Here is a 17,392-nt window from a genome sequence, read left to right as displayed (position 1 = left end):
TGTAAGACCCTGTACATTTAAATTGATTCCTTCTGTACCAAATCTAGAGCAGGATGTGGAGGGGAGCACACTGCAGGGACCTCCAAGATCCCCAGCATCAAGTCAGATTTATTAGCACAGATAGAGTGGGGCTAATGAGAGTACACTGCATCTGCAGCTGAGCTGCAAAATCCAGATGGTGCTCCTGTGTAGTTTGGAAAACAGGATTATTGCCCCAGGTCTTGAATTGCTTCTCTGCCCTGCTTTGTCTGACAGCCTGGACCTGACCTTAGGGGTTCCTACCAGTCTAGTTTTCAAAGCTCCAGTAATGACATTCTGATCAGCTTATGGATAAATTTGCATCACACGATTTCCCATTCTCCTTAATTTTATGAACCTTTCATTAAGCTTCGTATTATCTTGCAAAACACATGTGCTCCTGGCACATGATAAGTAGTGAGGAATTTCTCACCTTTTCATTTTCCATCAGACACCCCAGACAGTTTCCATCATCCAAGGATGTTTTGCAACATAACATACACTGTTGCATCCTAAGTGGTTCCAAATATATCTCACTGTCACATTGGAACATGTTTTGCAACATCATTTCCAACCAATATGTGATACATTTGATTCAGCCACTCAGCATGTTGAAATGGGTTTGTTTTGAAATCCCGATTCCAAGAACAAGAAGAAAGAATGAAATTTCTTATGAGTGTTACAGTAGGTTCCTATGGTGTTGAATGATCCTAGCATTGATGGGGTAAGAGTAAACACATGTGCATGTGTTTCTTTGATAACCAAAGATTTTAAATTAATATGCTTGAAATTGAAGTTTAAGTTAATAACTTGATTGGAATTACTACCACTTCACATGTGTTGATTCATTGCCTCATATCTCAAATATTTATCTTTGAATGACGTGTTCAATGTGTAGCCCCAAAGATATTGGCTAAAACCCTTAAGAATGAGTCCTTGCATGGGAACTGAAGGCAAAGAGGAAGTTAGCATGGAGGAGCTTAAATGACCTAGTTCTTGCTGCTTGTATAGCAAGATGTCCCAAACAGAACTTTGTCTTAAAGCCCCATTCTGTTTTCCTTGTATGTGGAAGAGGACTTGGGCTCCCACGCTGAAGTGCCAGTGCTTTAAACACAGAATTTGGTTTCTCTGATCTCCTTGGGAATAGCTCATCTTCAAATCCCATCTTCAAACCACAGTGCTTCAGCCTGTCTCTGAGTGTTCACAAACAAGGAATTAACAATGACACTAAAAGCATTAGCATATTTATTATTATTACTTAAGGGGAAGTAAGTGGCCTCTGATCCATAATCTTAAATCACTTAAACATGAGAGCTGTCCTCTGACAGCTGGGATGATATATGTAATACATGCACATGGACTCTTATCTCTTGGTGTAGCAGTGGCTCTAATAAGATGGGATTTCTCTTTCTTTTTTTTAACGTTTAATGATGCAGGTTCTGGGGTTATTCATCTAATAATGAGCAGGACTAAAAACATGACAAAACTAAGAAGCCTTTATACACTGAATAGTATCTCTCATCTATCAGAACATGGAGTTTTTTTGTGAGAGGTAAAAAAGAGGCAGTACTTTCTCTGTATATGACCATTTTCAAGCAGCTGAAAAAAATCTTTACAGTTATAATTTGATACATGAAACACAGGGTTCAAATATCTTAGTTTTTAATAAAATCTCGAGGCAGCAAATGAGAAATTTATAGATATTAGCTCTTCTGTGAGAAATAGGTCATTATCCATGAAAGCAGAAGAACCATTAACTAACATGCAGATGTCTCAAGGTCTTATCTAATGATGACGCTCTGAAATGTCAGTAAAACCCAAAGATTTTCTCTTCTTGACCTCTGTGCTGTTGTATGGCTTAGGATTTGCTCAGAAAGCAATTAAATAAATGTCTATCATGTTTTAACAGTAGTTTCCTTCAGAAAAAATATAGATTGAAAGATAAAAAAGGCATCTTACTTAGTTTCAACCTGAGCATCAATGGTAATTGTGATAATGAGAACCAATTCCACATTGCAGTGACTGAAATGGAAATCATGAGAAAATAACACAGTATTAAAACTGTTCACTGCTGGCCCGCTGAGCTTTCATACAGGAGAGATGGGTTTATGGTAAATAGACACAGGTTGTAAATTCATTAATCTACATGAGGACAGTGCAGTTTATTCATGTTTGCTGTTAATAAGATCTTCAAGAGCTGTAGGCATAATTAATGACAGCCTGAGATGAATAGAGGAACTTCTATGTCCCATCACACAGAGGTGTCTCTAGGTGCTGGCTGGATTTCCCCATGGATGTCGGGGGGAGAAGGCTTCTGAGCTTCGTGGACAAAGAGAATTTATACAAAATTAGCTGTGACAGCTATATACAATTCCCTGCTGAAAAGGGAAGGTAAAAAGCATTTGGACAAGTATTTTTGTTTCGTTGTAGAGGCGAGGTTGTTGGTCGTTCCTTGCAAATCGGGACGAGGTGAACAAGAAGTCATCCCTCACCTCACAGAGCTGAGCTAGGACCAGGTACAGTTGGAATCCATGGTTCTTTGAAGAGTGGGATGCAGGAGACATGGTCAAAGCCTCACTGTCCTTCGCATGGGTCCATGAGCAGGGCCTGTGCACCAGTGGGGCCTTCTGTTTCACCTTTATGGATAGTATGGATTATTTACCTCCTGTACGCACTCTACTGAGCCAGGAAAGATTATCCACAATTTTCTCTGCCCCTTGGATGTGTTTAACTTGGGATTGATATGGAATAGACTGTGAACCTGTCATGCTTGAGGAAATGCCAGGGCTATGGAGCAACTCATAAGCTTATTTCCTGGGTGAATAAGTACTTAAGTACTTTCCTGAGCACTGCCACCAAAGGGATGGAGCAGACAAAAGGGCTGTCAGTTCCAGGGACCACATCTTGAGGCAGGTCTTCTCCTGATCTGTTTTCATTCTTCATTTCCTTGAATGTCTTTACATAATGCTGCATGTTAGAAAATAGAGCCACCTCCAGAAGAAGCACAAAATAAAATAATCTGTTGATTGACTTCATTCTTCCAAGGGTAACCTTTCTGCCAGAAGCTGTTGCTCCTAAAACTGTTGTGACTTGAGAAATTCTTTGATGCATGCTATGTTCTTTCTGATGGTTCTTTTTCTTCTTTAATCTAAAAAGTTAGGTTTTAATCATAGATTTCCCTGTAGTCTGCTATCCTTTGCCCCATTAAACTGCCATGTAATAATTTTGCTTGGTATAGATATTACAGCAAAACTGAGAACAATAAAGCCTTTAAATGTATGACCCTTAGGCAACCTGGGATCTACTGCTTTGGGTCATCAGTGGATGTTACTAGTGTGCCACACTTTTCAGTGCATTAGACAAACCAATAGCCCCTGTGCTGGTGAACCACTTGATTCTTTAAAAGCCACGGTGATGTCTCTCATCTTCCTCTGATTTTCAAACCCTTAGCCAGATTCTGCCTGTGTTGACAGAACAGAATTTAATGAACTCTTACAGCCAATTTCTAGGGATTTTTTTTAAATGTCTCTAACACATGATACTCAGTTGAAAAAACCAGTTGATTTTCTTACTATACCACTAAATCTATGCATTTTAATCACTGCTTCAGCTCATTCATTATTAATAAGAAAGCGAGTCAAACTCAACTTAGGCATGTTTTTCAGATCTTGATTTCTGAGCTTTGAAATCCAAGTGACCTTGGATTTTATTGCAATTAAAACAGAGCACACCGTTGCTGCTGAAATTCAGTTCTTAGTGCCAGCATACTCAGTGATGTATTAAAGATTACCCTAATGTACACAGGGTTAATTACTGCTCAGCTCTATACGTCACCTTTGAGTTACTTACAAAATGACCTGATTATTACAGGAAAATGCTCTGTGATTTGCCAATCAGCTGTTTTCTTACCTTTGTCTCTTTGGCATCCACCCAGTGCCTTTTAGCCAGGTCTGCAAAAGAATTCAACACTCAAATGAGCCAAGTCTTTCTAAACATCTGAGTAACTTGGTCAGGTGCCTAGGGAGTATTGTGGTTTTTGGAAAGAACCGACATTGATTATGACTACTGAATAGGTCTGAAAACCCAGAGTGGCCTTTCTCTACAAAATAAAAAGTGTTATCTGTGGCCTCGAACAGGTTAGAACTTGGCGGAGTTTGTTTTGTTTATTTTCAAAGCTGACATTTTTAGTATCTCTTTTATATGTTACAGTTATTCATTTAGGAAACAGTCCTTGCTATTCCACCACTAAGACTGTCTAAGCTCCTCACTTGAGTATCTGTCAAGATGTTCCCTACCTACAATGCCCAGAAAGTGAGAATCCTGTGTGCTGCTAGAGGATTGACGATAGATAATGTTCATGATTCACTGGCCTCTGCCCTTTTTGTTAACAAGTCTTAACATATTCTGTAATATCTGCTAAGCCATCCTGTAGTGTTTTCTAGCCGGGGAAGATTTTTTTTAACAAATAACTTAAACCCATAAATCTGTCCTAAAAGATATTGTTTGGACACACTCTTAATCTGTGTGGTTTTTGTTTTGATTTATTTGCTTTTCTTTGAATTTTTTTTATAATCTCTGCTCCCTGTAGAGTTCTTTGAGCTGTTCAAAGGGGCTTATCTTAAACTGCCTGTGCATGCTGAGGAAATGGATGAGAGAGTTAAAAAAATCAGATGGAACCTCCTTGGGTATTTAATTCCCCCTCTTACAGAACTCGAGCTGAAAAGATAGTGAGATGTTTTGTGCCAATTCCCTGTGGGTCTTCCAGAGCTGGTTACTGCCTTTCCCAATCTCTAGCAGCAATCACAAGCTGTTCACTCACCCTCAGCATTTTGCATGTGCTATGGGGTGCTCAAGAGATGATTGTACTGAATCTCTGCACTGGGTGTTGTGCTGGGGTTTGTGCCAGCTGGGTGCCAGGTGATGATGGCAGAACTCAGCAATTGTCTTGTACTGACTGAGAGGAGGTTTAGTTTTCTGTGCAGAGAGGGAAAGTGATAACTGTTATTACATGGTTTACTTTCTCAGCCATTTAGTGGTTCAGGCCATTGTGGACACACGTGTGCTGTTCGTGTGGATCATGGAGCCTTGCTCTTTATCTGGTGGAATCACAGTTTATACAGCCAACAAACATTTTCCTCTGAGTAGAATTCAGCTTTCTGCACTGATTTTGCGTTGATACATAGCTGGTTCTGTTCTTTCATGCTGCTTGGATGCATATGGGAAAACTGACTGCAGAGTCTGTGGCTACAGATTTATTACAGAGCAACTCCTGTAGCAGCAGAAGCAGCTGGTCCCGGCAGACTGCCCGCTCCAAGTCGTGTGCTCCAAACCCATCAGTTAGTAAAGCATTGCTGTCAGCAACCTTAATATCCTGCCTGCCTTATAAACTGCAGGTTTCACTGAGAAAGGTCTTGGAATCTCTAAGGAAATTTCCTCTTCAGAAATTTGTCTTGGTGGTTTTTGCTACACTGCTGAAAGAATATACAGGGTAGAGCAAACATCCCAGCTGAACTTTGGTTCTATTAACGTGATGGGTTGGACACATTTCCTTAACAGTGGAAAAATTGACTGAGCATTACAGGATATCCTCTCCCTTACACTGAATTTCTTTTTGACACCTGTGTGTGTGCATTTGTACACCATATGGACTCGGGCACAACTGTGTTGCTACTAGTTTGTATCTTTCCAGTTGCATGCTGCCTTAAAAATGCTGAGATCTCAGTAAGAGCATTTCTCACTAAGAATGTCCAAGTCTTGTATTATCAATAAGGGATCATTTTCAAGTGAATATTTATCTGAATTTGAGGTGCTTATGTGCTCATTTTTCGGATCTTAGGGTCTTTGGACTATTTATCATTAGCTTACAAATGCTTCTGTATGATCCTATATCATATTATGTGTCCTTTTTGAAAGCACAAAAGAAGAGAAGTTGGTGGCATCTGAGACTCCTTCTGAATTAAAGACACTGGTATTTGTAAACACAAAAAGAAGTGGTGCCAAGTCAGGCTGGAGCTCATGAAGCTTTGTGCTTGGAGCATACAGTAAAGATGTAGCTGAATGTTGTAATAGTCTGTCTTTGCTCTTCCTACATATATCTGCATTTATCTTTATCAGTCAAAAATATCTTGCCAAGTCTTATAATATTAAATATTTCTTCTACTTGTCATCTGTTTCATTCTCTGTTCTCAATACCTGTAGTGTAGCAGACAAGAAGACTGAAATAAAGAATATTTGTTCTTAGCTAACTCTTGGATCATTGCTCATTTACTGCTGTACTTGTTGATAAGTGATATCTCCATACTGTGATATGTCATTAGGAGAATCACTTAATCATGACATCAGAAGGTTTCTGAATTATGCTTTCTAAGATAGGCTTTGCATTTATGCAATGGAATTTTTTTCTGTCCCTTCATATTGCAGTGTGTGATAATAGATATGTTTGTTGTGCCTATAAAAGCAATTCTTTGCTCGCTTTTAATAATCTGTATTTAAGTCTGTATTTGTGAGGAAGTAATCTGCTGGTTTGCATCCAAGTGGCTTTTAGTCTTGTAAAATCACACAATGATTTTACATTTCAAAAAACAAAGGGTCCTAGAACTTCTCAGAATCTTACAGGAACAACCTCTGCTATAGTTTAACCAATTTTTTCCTGCAGTTTGGAAGCTTAAAAGATAAAATTTTGTAATCAGTCATGTATGAACACAGATATTTTTCTTAAGAGCAACTTTTGAGAATTCCTAGCTCATGGCCTTGTTAAGTCAAAAGCACTTACATTTCTGAAACTATTAAAGGGACATAAAAAACTTATAACCATGATTCAGGCCCAAGAGTAGTTAAAAATGTTAAGAAACATCAATCACGGTACAAAAGAAAGCAGAATTTTTCATTAAGTTACTATTGGGATGAAGAAAGATGGCATGTTTCTGCTTTATTGTAATAAAGACAAACTTTCTGTTTGGTCCAGGAGCAGGGCTGAGGTGCAACAATAACTCAAAAGTAATCTTTGTTTTTCACTGAAAAACTAAGGTGTGCCAATACTTCTAATGGCAAATGCAATGACTCAGGTAAGTAGAGGTTTATACAATTGGCATTTGCCCCTAATAAAATTATGAAAATGTGATACAGGACTCAGCAGTGACTCAGACAAGACATTATTACTAATGCAAATGATGGTTTATGTAGAATATGTCTTGTCAAATATCTTTATTATTAATTTATTTGATAAAACACACTTATGCAGGGTATTTGAATGTGTTCTGTACAACATTTTGTTACAGAAAAATACCATTAATCCAAATCGACTTACTCTGTGTTAAATGAAATTGAAACTAATTGTCTGGTAGCTCTGGGAAGGTGGTTTTAAGTGAGAAAACCTCATCCAGGGGGTAGTTTCCAAAGAGGTACTGTGCTTCATAGGGCTAGGCATGAGAAGCATCATCTGTCTCTTGTTTTTTCAAGACGAGACTGAGGGATGACCTGGTCATATTCTATAAACACTGACATGTGGAAGAGAATTCTGATGATTGCAGGTCTTTGTATCTGAGCAAGAGGCTAAGATTCTCTGGCTATTGGCTGAAATTTTTTTTTTAAAAAAGGAGTTCAGAAATCGTACATGATTTGAAAGAGAGAGTAGCTGTCAATTTGAACAAGTACCCTATATCATTTGAAAACATTAAATCAAGGCCTTCTAGGCTGTCATTTTACCAGGTATTCTGGGATTGATGTGAAAATTGTTAGTGCAAGAGGCTTGTGTAGATGGTTGCAGTGGCCACTTCTCACCTCAGACTGTCACAGTATAGAGAATAGGCAAATAACTTCTACTTCACCTTTTTGCATTCATTGTGTCTTTGACCACAAAAGGACTTAAAATATTAAAATAAGAAAAGGAGCAAATGTTATTATTACAATAGAAAATCTTTATTCTTTTCACATTCTGTGCTTTAGGACCTTTAGCAATGCTTTGCAATAATATGTTTTATATCTCTTCAGCATTAAACAGAAATTAAAATTGTGGCATTAGTTCAATATTAACATGATCATTTGACTCAAAGCTTAATCAGAGCTACCAGAGTCACCCTCTGCTAATGTTCAATGGTAATCAACTCAGTGACTCAGTGTCCCTTCTCTCCCACTGTCTGCAGAGCAAGTTGCCAGTTTAGTTCCATACCATGTGAAATTGTCAGTACTATTGATCTGCAGTCTTCTGTATTTGAGTCTTCCAAAGTGCTCTTAATCTCATGCTCTTTTCTATTTTTTATCCTAGAAAAACCTTACAAGTTTTTATATGTTTCTCAGTGCAATTAACTACTGTGCATTTAGGGTTATAAAGATGTTAGTGTGCTTAGGAGGATGTGCAAATATTAAACATAGTTTACAAACCTAACAAGACCCATAGGTTTTCACTTTCTTCAGGTGTGTTTATGTTACTGTTTCAATAGGGGAGGCTTTTTAAGGTCAAAAACTAGTTGAAGGTCTTATTTAATTGATCCTCTGTGAAGATGTCTTCATGTTCATAGGACAGTTTTTCACTCAACTTTACTTTCATTATACTTTCTTTTTCCTCTAATCTCTTTGGATTTTCTAGTCTGTAAGCCCTCCTGGGCAGGTTATTCCTTGTATGTCTCACTGAAACTGAACCCTGCTATGTTTGGTTGTGTTGGTAAGTGGTGATCTACATCAAGATTTCCAAAATCTGGATTTTTTGGATGTGAACGAAATGTTGTGTTTTCTATTGTGAATGGTCTGTCTTTGCATGTCTTTAAGCTCCTTCAGCTCTGTACATCAATTCTCTGCTCCTGCAGGAATTGAGTGTAGCAGCAGGTGCATAGTCTGGGCACCAAGTCTGGAGGGATATCCATAAACAGGACATAGTAGTGCCACCTGAAATTCTGAAAAACATGTGTGAAAACTGTTAGGAATGAGTACAGTGTACCAGAATAGTCCCATCTTCCACATCATTCTCAGCTGCAGATGGGTAGAAAAAGATGACCCAAAATCAGGAGAAAACTACCACCAGAGACTTTATGAAATGACTAGATGGCTGGATTTCCAGACCCACCCATGTGGATCTTCAGATCCATCCATTCAGTTCTTTCATAAAGTGCTGGCCTGGTGTCATATTCCCAGCTGATTATTTTTTGTCTTTCTTTCATTCAGGTTCTCTCAATTTGCCCGAAGGACATGAGAGCAGATATTTGTGTGCACCTGAACCGGAAGGTGTTCAATGAGCACCCTGCTTTCCGGCTGGCCAGCGACGGCTGCCTGCGAGCCCTGGCTGTGGAGTTCCAGACCATCCATTGTGCCCCAGGGGACCTCATCTATCATGCTGGGGAAAGTGTTGATGCTCTTTGCTTTGTGGTCTCAGGATCCTTAGAAGTCATCCAGGACGATGAGGTGGTGGCTATTTTAGGTACTGTGATCTCTCTTGAAATGCTTGTGGTTTGTATATATTTTCCTTCTGCTTAGTTTCGAATATTAACTAGTCTTGCCTAACATCAGCTGGGACTACAGGAGGCTAGTAGTTGTCATAAGATGGAGATATCATGTCTCCAGAGATCCTACTCTTAAAGCAAATCCTTCATCTTTTATGCCATTGGGAATGCTCTTTCTGCCCAGTGTGGCTCACTGGTGACAGTTACTGTGTCTCTGAGCAAAAGAGAATGGCATCTCTGTGCCTGACATCTTTTGAATAGCCTGCTGGAGGAAATGCACGTTGTTTCATATTAATCTCTCAGGAGGATTTCCACATTAACTTTCACATGGGGATTTTCATTTGTCTGTATTCTAGCCCAGAAAAACACCTGCAAACAGTTTCTACAAGGAAGCGAAATTGTCACTTGTAGTACAGACTTTACAGAAAATAGTCTGATCTGACTATGCAAAGAGATAGGGTCACACCATGTATAAAGCCACAGAGATGACAAGTCTGAGCAATGTGGGAGCTCCAGGTTAATCACCCTGTCACCCTACCCTGGTTTGCCAGCAGTGGGTGGGAAAGAGCCTAATGCAGACCCCTGGCTAGCTTGTATGGGATTGGGAAAGGTGGAGCAGATGGTGGGACTGAGTGGTCAGCACCAATGTTGAGGCAGGAATCTTCCTCAGAGGCAGAATCATGTAGAGGAAGAGCTCATGGTTCTGCCCCAAAACCATCCAGAACCTGTCCCACCTGTTTAAAATAGACCTATTTATTGTAGAACTTGTCTCCTGTTGAATATTTACCTTCTCTTAAACTGGAGCTGTGGCTCCCAGGGGGCAAATACAGTAGGCTATTTACCTTCTCTTAAACTGGAGCTGTATACAAATACAGTGGGTTCCTCTTGTATCTCATGGGGATAATCTCTTGGAGATGAGGGCTCCACCTGGGAGTTGCATTTATATATGGGAAGAAGGCAGACATGGAGAGAGTCATGGTCATGAGTCAGGCCTCAGCTCCTTCCCAACTGGCAGCAAGAGGAATGAGGACAAGCATATAGCTGAAGAAGACTCCTGACATGTTTCCATAAAAGCTTGTGTATATGTGTCTGGGACTGGGGTGGGATTGGGCAGTGTGCAGGTGTGTGGTTGGGACTGCATGAGGATAGATCCCCCAGGGCATCACTCAGGTCCTCCCAGCTGGAGACTATGAACTCAGGAAAACACACGTCCATGCTCTGCCAAAATACCTGCTGCACCTTTCTGTATTCTACTAGACACTAAGGTTTTGAAAAACAGAGACTTAATGTAAGAGTATATCTGTTTCCATGTTCAGATGTGAAATCATTATGATGAAAGCTCCTAAATCAACAATTTCCATAGCAAAATATTGTATTCCAGCTCACTGGACCATTTCATTTTTGTTATTAATCTCAGTGATGATATCTTATATTTGCTTGCAGCTATTGAAAAAACAAAAGCTTTAAGAGTAAATAGCAGCATTTAAACAAATAAATGGTTTTTACAATGAGAACAATAAATATGCAATTTACTGAAGTAGGAGCCATCACTAAATGGATTACATGCAAAACTTCATTGCATTTGTTAATGAATATTGTGTATTTGAATATTGAATTAACAGTAAGAACTTTTGGTTTATACCTTGTAGATATAGCAAACATAGTCTCTGTGTTAATCTCCATTTGACCAGAGAGACTTTGAACCTTATCTAGTTAAAGTGAATTACCCTTAATTGCGAAAAGTGCCTTCGATTCTCCCATTGCTGACAGGCAATCCCACGACTCAGAGCTATGTTCATCATGTACTACAGGGAATGGCAGAACGTGTAAATGTAACTTAAAGCAAGATAAACTGCTTCCTTTAGTTGTAGAACACACTGAAGAGTTTTTTTCATGCTCTGACAGATTTTGGAGCAGAATAGTGAACTGAGTAATTATGGGATGTTGTGTCCTAAAAATTCACTTGTGGAAGAAAATCTCTCCCAAATGTAACTACAAAGACATTTATAGTGGCAGCTGTGGCACCTGAAATAGTGACTGCAGATCAGACAGTGAAGAACATAATTTTTATCGATCTGTTCTGCCTTGAGAAGTTCAAGCACAAGGAATGTGAATCTGCCTAAGGGGGAGACCAGGTTTAAAAACCTTTGCTTAATGTGGAAACCTCAGTACCTGCTTTGAATGCTCCAAGCATCACATTGGTTTTATGGAAAGTCAACTTGCAGGATTGTACTACCAGTCTGTCCATCTTCTCTATCCCCCAGCAGTAAACTAGAGTGGAATGAGAAGAGTATCCTTTGGAAATTTGTCCTCATTAATTTTCTCTATGAAATGGGGAATGTGCAGAACATGCTGTCTGCCAACCTCTGCACCTTTCAGAGGAAACAGTAGTGTAGTGTGATTTAATATAGGAGTGTGTTGTTTGCCTTAGTTAAAGAAAGAGAGAAGGGATGTCCTTTTTAATTCTTTCACCTGCAGGAGGATGGCTTGGTGTATTCTTAGGCGTGGAATACCCTAGAAAAGTGAATCAGTTAGGGGCACTAAAATGAGTTAAGGACCATCATCTTCCATCTCTTACACCCAGGTTTCTGTCCGAAGTGCAGGGCTTCATCCTCCCTCAGGTTCCAGCATGTATCACTCCACGATGTTGCTGCTTTACCCCTTCTCCATCTTCCCTTATCACATTCTCTTCCCTCGCAGTCACTGTGAGATGGCACATCCAGCCTCCCTGCCTGCTGAAACGGTGTTCTCAGGAGACTTGGCATCTCATCCAGGTGCTTTCTGCAGGCTCCACCAGAGACAACCATGCTTGCATTCAGCAGCAGTCTCCCTGACTCAACAGCCCCAGCTTTGGTGTTTCCTGTGCTTGAAAGCAGGTGAAGCCCAGTGACTGACAGGGCAACTTGCAGCACTGTGAGATTTTGTTCTCCCCTGGTTTGGTTTTGTTCTGATTTGTGCATAATTAAATGCCCAACCATTGCAGTAATCGGCATTATGGAAACATGTGCAGCAAGAGAATGAATCCAGCTGTAGATCTGCAGTTTATAGGACTCATTAATGAAGATCCTCGGGTGCCCCATTACATTTCCCTCATTAGTTACCTCCATTTCTCAAGGCCAGTCTCCCACCTTTTGCAGGTACTGACTGCTGCTGTAGCAGAGTGCACCACGTGCAGAGCTGGTGTGATGGGGTGCTGCTACACTGGAGAAAAGAAGGCACGGTCATTTGAACATAACTCATCTGCAGTTGCCAGGATAATGGAGAAGGGCAAGCAATCTTGTCTCTAATTATCAAAACTTTCCCAGCAAGCGAGGTGACCCTGAGAAGGCACATCAGTAATTTTCCACCATCTCAAGAAGGAGTAAACAATTTAACTGCCACTGCTCCGCACAGGGAGGTGTTACCAGTGAAGGATCTCAGGAAGGACCAGGACTTTGGAGTCCCCAGGCTAATGAAAAGAGTCATCAGCTACCAGAGGGGACCTAATAATTCACCCTGCTGCAATTAACCCACATTTGCTTCTGATGAGGAGTTTCACATAACTGGCAATGCCAGCCAAGTGGCTCTGGAAGTTGCTTTCCAGCTCCTGCTATTTGTACAGCTGGCTGTGTGAGTTTACAGTAACTTAAACTGGGCATATTGATTAACAAGGTTTAAAGAAGTCGTTTTGCCAGCAGAAAAATAATGACCCACCATGTTCAGATGTTGATTGTAGGAATTGATCAAAAATACTGCTCAAGCTGCATAGCAATAAAAATATATTGAGCAGAGAAATCCTGGTGGGGACTGCTGCTGAATGAACTCAGTTTTGATAGTCAAGCCAGAATGAATATAAATTTAATAGTTCATGTTTCAGCCACACTTAGGGTCCCAATCCCATATGGATTCAATTAAGTTATTTACCTTTAAGTGTTGCATGTTATGTGATGCAGTATCAGAGGAGTTAAGGAAAGCAAGTGTCTTCCTGAGTTTGGTGTGACAGCTGAAAGTAGAGATGAACCTTTTTCTGCTCCTAATCCTACATGTGTTTGGAAGTCCAAAGATTAAGTCTTCTACCAAATCACACAGAGGAAAGTTCTTTAGAGGCTGAGCAAGTAGCAGCACCCATTTAGGTGAACAGGAGACCCAGGTGCTCCATAGCTCTCATCCATGGGGGTTAGTAATTTGGTATTTGGGATCTATGCATCAACACTGAATTTCCATGCCTATATGGTTGGGCATGTGCTTTGTGCAGGATGAGACTGACCATATGTGATGCACTTTATGACGTGAAAGACTGTCAGTCTAATTCCATCTCATAGTATTAGTGGCTAATTCTGTGATTGCAATTAGTTTAGTTGCAGCTTGGGTTTCTTCTTTAAGTGGAATGAAGGTGCCAGAATTTGCCCCTATGTAAAGCAGCTGTTGAAATTTTATGCTGAACTTTTTTGTTGTTTTTCATGTGAAGTAAACCAAGGAAGACTAATTGTGAACATTTCCCCAGGTTAGCAACATGCACCTGGTAGCAATTTATGGAACAGCCTGTGTCCCATTTCATCTATAGGAAAAGTCCCTTGTGTTCAAATGAGTTAAAGCTCTAAATTAACTAAGAGGAAAATGATTCATAAAGGAAAGGTTAGGGTTTTTTTTCCAGCTAGCGGATCTGAAATAATTAATGGCATTCAGGCTGGATTTAAAGTGCTGAATCTCAAAGTATTTTGCAAAATACTTGAAGGGTTACTGGTCTTAGAACTAGTGTGTTGTGCTGCTCTGTACTGTGCAACTCTTAAGTGCCTTGGAATCAGTCAGATCTTGCAGGTCTGGGTTGACTTCCATGGTACCATGTAAGATTTAGACTTGATGTGCTCAAAGTGTTATTAGTTCTTACTGACAGACTTGAATTTTTCACATTATTTTGTAAATTTAATATATTTTTGTCTCTATCTGCATGATAGCTAATTATGATAAGAAGCATCAATCTTAATTTAGTGCCAGCTGGTGTGTTATAGAAGTGATCTGCAGCCTCCAGAGTCAGAAAGATTCCTTTCACTGAATTGAAATGTTTTTGAATTAGACCTGCATGCTTCACTGCCAGAGCCAGGAACTGAAAAGTCTTGGCAGCACAAGAAAAGGAAAATTATTGAAAAATCATGTAATATAGATCTTTTAAATCAGACTAACAGTTTGAGGCAATCTGATTTGCCTTATGAGTTTTGAAGGTGGTGGGAATGGTCATGTTTTCAGGTTTATTTCCTCAGTCAGGAAGGATAGAAACTTATTTCTGTATAAAATCAAAATGGAAATAACCTGTCTCCAGGAGCTGGGGCTTCTAGAAAGATGTGAAGCACTAGGATACTTGCACAAAAATGAGAGAGATGAGGGGAGAATATTTTTATGGACCTTGTGCTCTGCTTGCAGCAGTCCTGAATGCTGGAAGAAAGGTCAGTTTCTTTTGTGTTTCCAGGTGCAGGTGGGGAAGGTTACACTGTGTTAAATAATGCAAAGTACCTTTGCCAGCATGGACTTGGATCTTTGGCACAGTCTTTTGTTATTGTTTCTTTATTGACTGTTTTGACAATCCTTCAAATGCTGGAAATGCTGGTTTTTTCCCCATCATTCTGCCCTTTCACAGGTTCATGTGCAGTCCTGTAAAGCTGCATTTCCACACTGCTCAGTGATTTTCAAGGAAGTTCTGGCCCTCCTGGATGCCCCCCCAAGAAAAGGCTGAAGTTGGGGATGTAACATGACAGGGACAAGAAGACCTCTCTCACAGTCTAGTATCATCTCTGCACATCATGGGCTGTGCTTACAGGAAGCAGTTATGTCCCAGATGGCAGATGCACCTGATGAATTTGCACCACTGCATCACCCCCGTCTTCTCCAGATCCCCTCTTTAGACATAAACAGCTGTAGTCCAGAAATACAGCCAGCCCAGTAGCCTATCTTCAAAATGGTCAATAGCAGATATGCAGGAGAAAGTAGGAAAGTGAAGTAAGGAAAGACTGATGCTTCCCCAAAATATTCTCCAACCCTCCATGGAACTTCTTCACCCTGAGGGTAATCTTTTGTGTTCAGTTGCCACAGGTGGATTTTATTCCATGAATACATCCCATCATTTTGTGAACCTATGCAACCAACCCCAATGTTCCATGGTAAGGAGGAGTTGCAGAGTAACAGGAATTTATTTGCTCTCTGCTCTTTGAATTTCTACATCAGTTCGAGACAGGTCTGTCCTGCAGCCAGAGGTTTCACTGCAGAGATATAGACACAGATGTATTTGTATGAGTATAGATACCAGTATATTATGGTAGATACCAGTATATAGAATTATGGCTGCAGGGACTTGGTGTTTGGTCACTGACCTGCACTTATGCACATGTCCCACCACTTCATGATTATTGGTACTTGAGCTGATTAGATGAACACTTTCTCTAGATGGTACAGTTTTAGTGATTCTGAAACAACACCAGCCTTTGCTTTTCATAAACAAACACAAGATTTGAGCGTATCATGATGGAAAGCCAACGTTATTCATCATGTCTGGCTTTTGCTAGTGTGACTGATGAGATTTCAGAGGTGTTTTAAAACAGGGGAGAGGGTAGCTGGTTTATTAGCTTAGACTGCACTGCACAGAAAAACACCTCATCACCTGAAGAAGAAACCTTGGTCCTGTTTGTCTGCTTTTACCCAGTGCTATTTCCCACCAAGAATTTATGAAGAAGAAACCTTGGTCCTGTTTGTCTGTTTTTACCCAGTGCTATTTCCCACCCAGAATTTATTCTTTAACTGTCTGCCTAAACTTTCTTCCAAAGGACCCATCAAGCTCTCATATCAAGGAGGATATTTATTAGCTGTTTCTGTCTCCATCTGAAGGAGAATAAATTTTGTCTTTACATAGACCTAGATGTGGGTTCTGAGACACTGTTTAACAAGAATCTTTCCTCTCCAAGTTCAAGCACTTTTTCATTCCATCTGCAAGCTCCTGGGGAGATTCATAAGGCCCTTAAGAAGTTTTCTGCCTGAAAGGTCCAGGCATGAACTACTGTCTGACAAATGGGCAAGTCAGTCCATGGTTCAAGGCTGCAGAGAACATCTGCCCCCTCAAATCCATATGGGAGGGTTATCATTATATAGAAGATAGAATAGTGTATAGAAATATTATGATCTGTTATATAGTTAAATACCATATGTTTGTCTCTAAATATATTTACACAAATATGCATAAATATATGTGTATCTTTTATGTACAAACATACATACATAATACACTGTATTTAGGATAATACTAGTGTAGCTATTTCAGCAAAAATTATGCCAGTCACCAACATCGTGGACATGTCCTCCTGTTTTTCACAGTTCTTTCAGTCCCCAAATCCAAATTTTGATGAACTCAGAGGTCTTTTCCAACCCAATTGATTCTATGATTCTGTTGTTCCATCCTTACACCTGTGATTCTTCCAGCTCTAGTCCTGAGTCTCTTCTTCCCTTCCTTCATACTGAGTGCAAAATGTATGCAAGCAGTTCCCACTCTAATGTACAGCATTCCTTTTTTCAGCAATGCTTCAGGCACAGGGGCAGGAGGATTTCCTGGAGCTTCGCCTCCATTCAGGATGGATATTAAGACTGCTCAGGACTCAAGGCAGTGCAGATTTGGGAGGCACCATGCTGAGGCCTCAATAAATCTCTACAGAGAGGCTTTGGAAATTATGCAGGCTGCATCAGCCCCAGTGCCTCTGTATTCCCAGTCCAGACCCAGACGTGCTTTCCCTGGAGGTCTGCACATCCCCTGCAAGTGAACCATACATATGTCTCTCTGAGTAACTGGTGTGTCAGACCTACCAGTTAAATTTTCTGTTGCAAGTCTGTAAGCTGTGGTTTGGGGGTATTTTTTAAATTTAGTTGCAATGTGTAAAATTAACCTTAGAAACATAGAATGGTTTGGAACACTTTCCACTGGCCCAGGT

The 17,392-nt window shown here is 40.1% G+C and overlaps 1 protein-coding gene across 1 annotated transcript in view; it reads left to right on the top strand.

The window, feature by feature from the left end:
- KCNH5 (potassium voltage-gated channel, subfamily H (eag-related), member 5) overlaps positions 1-17,392 on the top strand; it is a 140,632-nt gene that overhangs the window by 93,103 nt on the left and 30,137 nt on the right. The window contains exon 8 of the mRNA XM_009071777.1: positions 9,175-9,427. Within this exon, the coding sequence (XP_009070025.1) occupies positions 9,175-9,427 (253 nt within the window). The remainder of the gene's footprint in view (positions 1-9,174; positions 9,428-17,392) is intronic.

Source organism: Acanthisitta chloris, unplaced genomic scaffold, assembly GCF_000695815.1.
Source record: "Acanthisitta chloris isolate BGI_N310 unplaced genomic scaffold, ASM69581v1 scaffold6283, whole genome shotgun sequence".
NCBI classification, from domain to species: Eukaryota; Metazoa; Chordata; class Aves; order Passeriformes; family Acanthisittidae; genus Acanthisitta; species Acanthisitta chloris.
The sequence above is the reverse complement of the archived record's forward strand: the minus strand, read 5'-3'. Positions and strand labels throughout refer to the sequence as shown.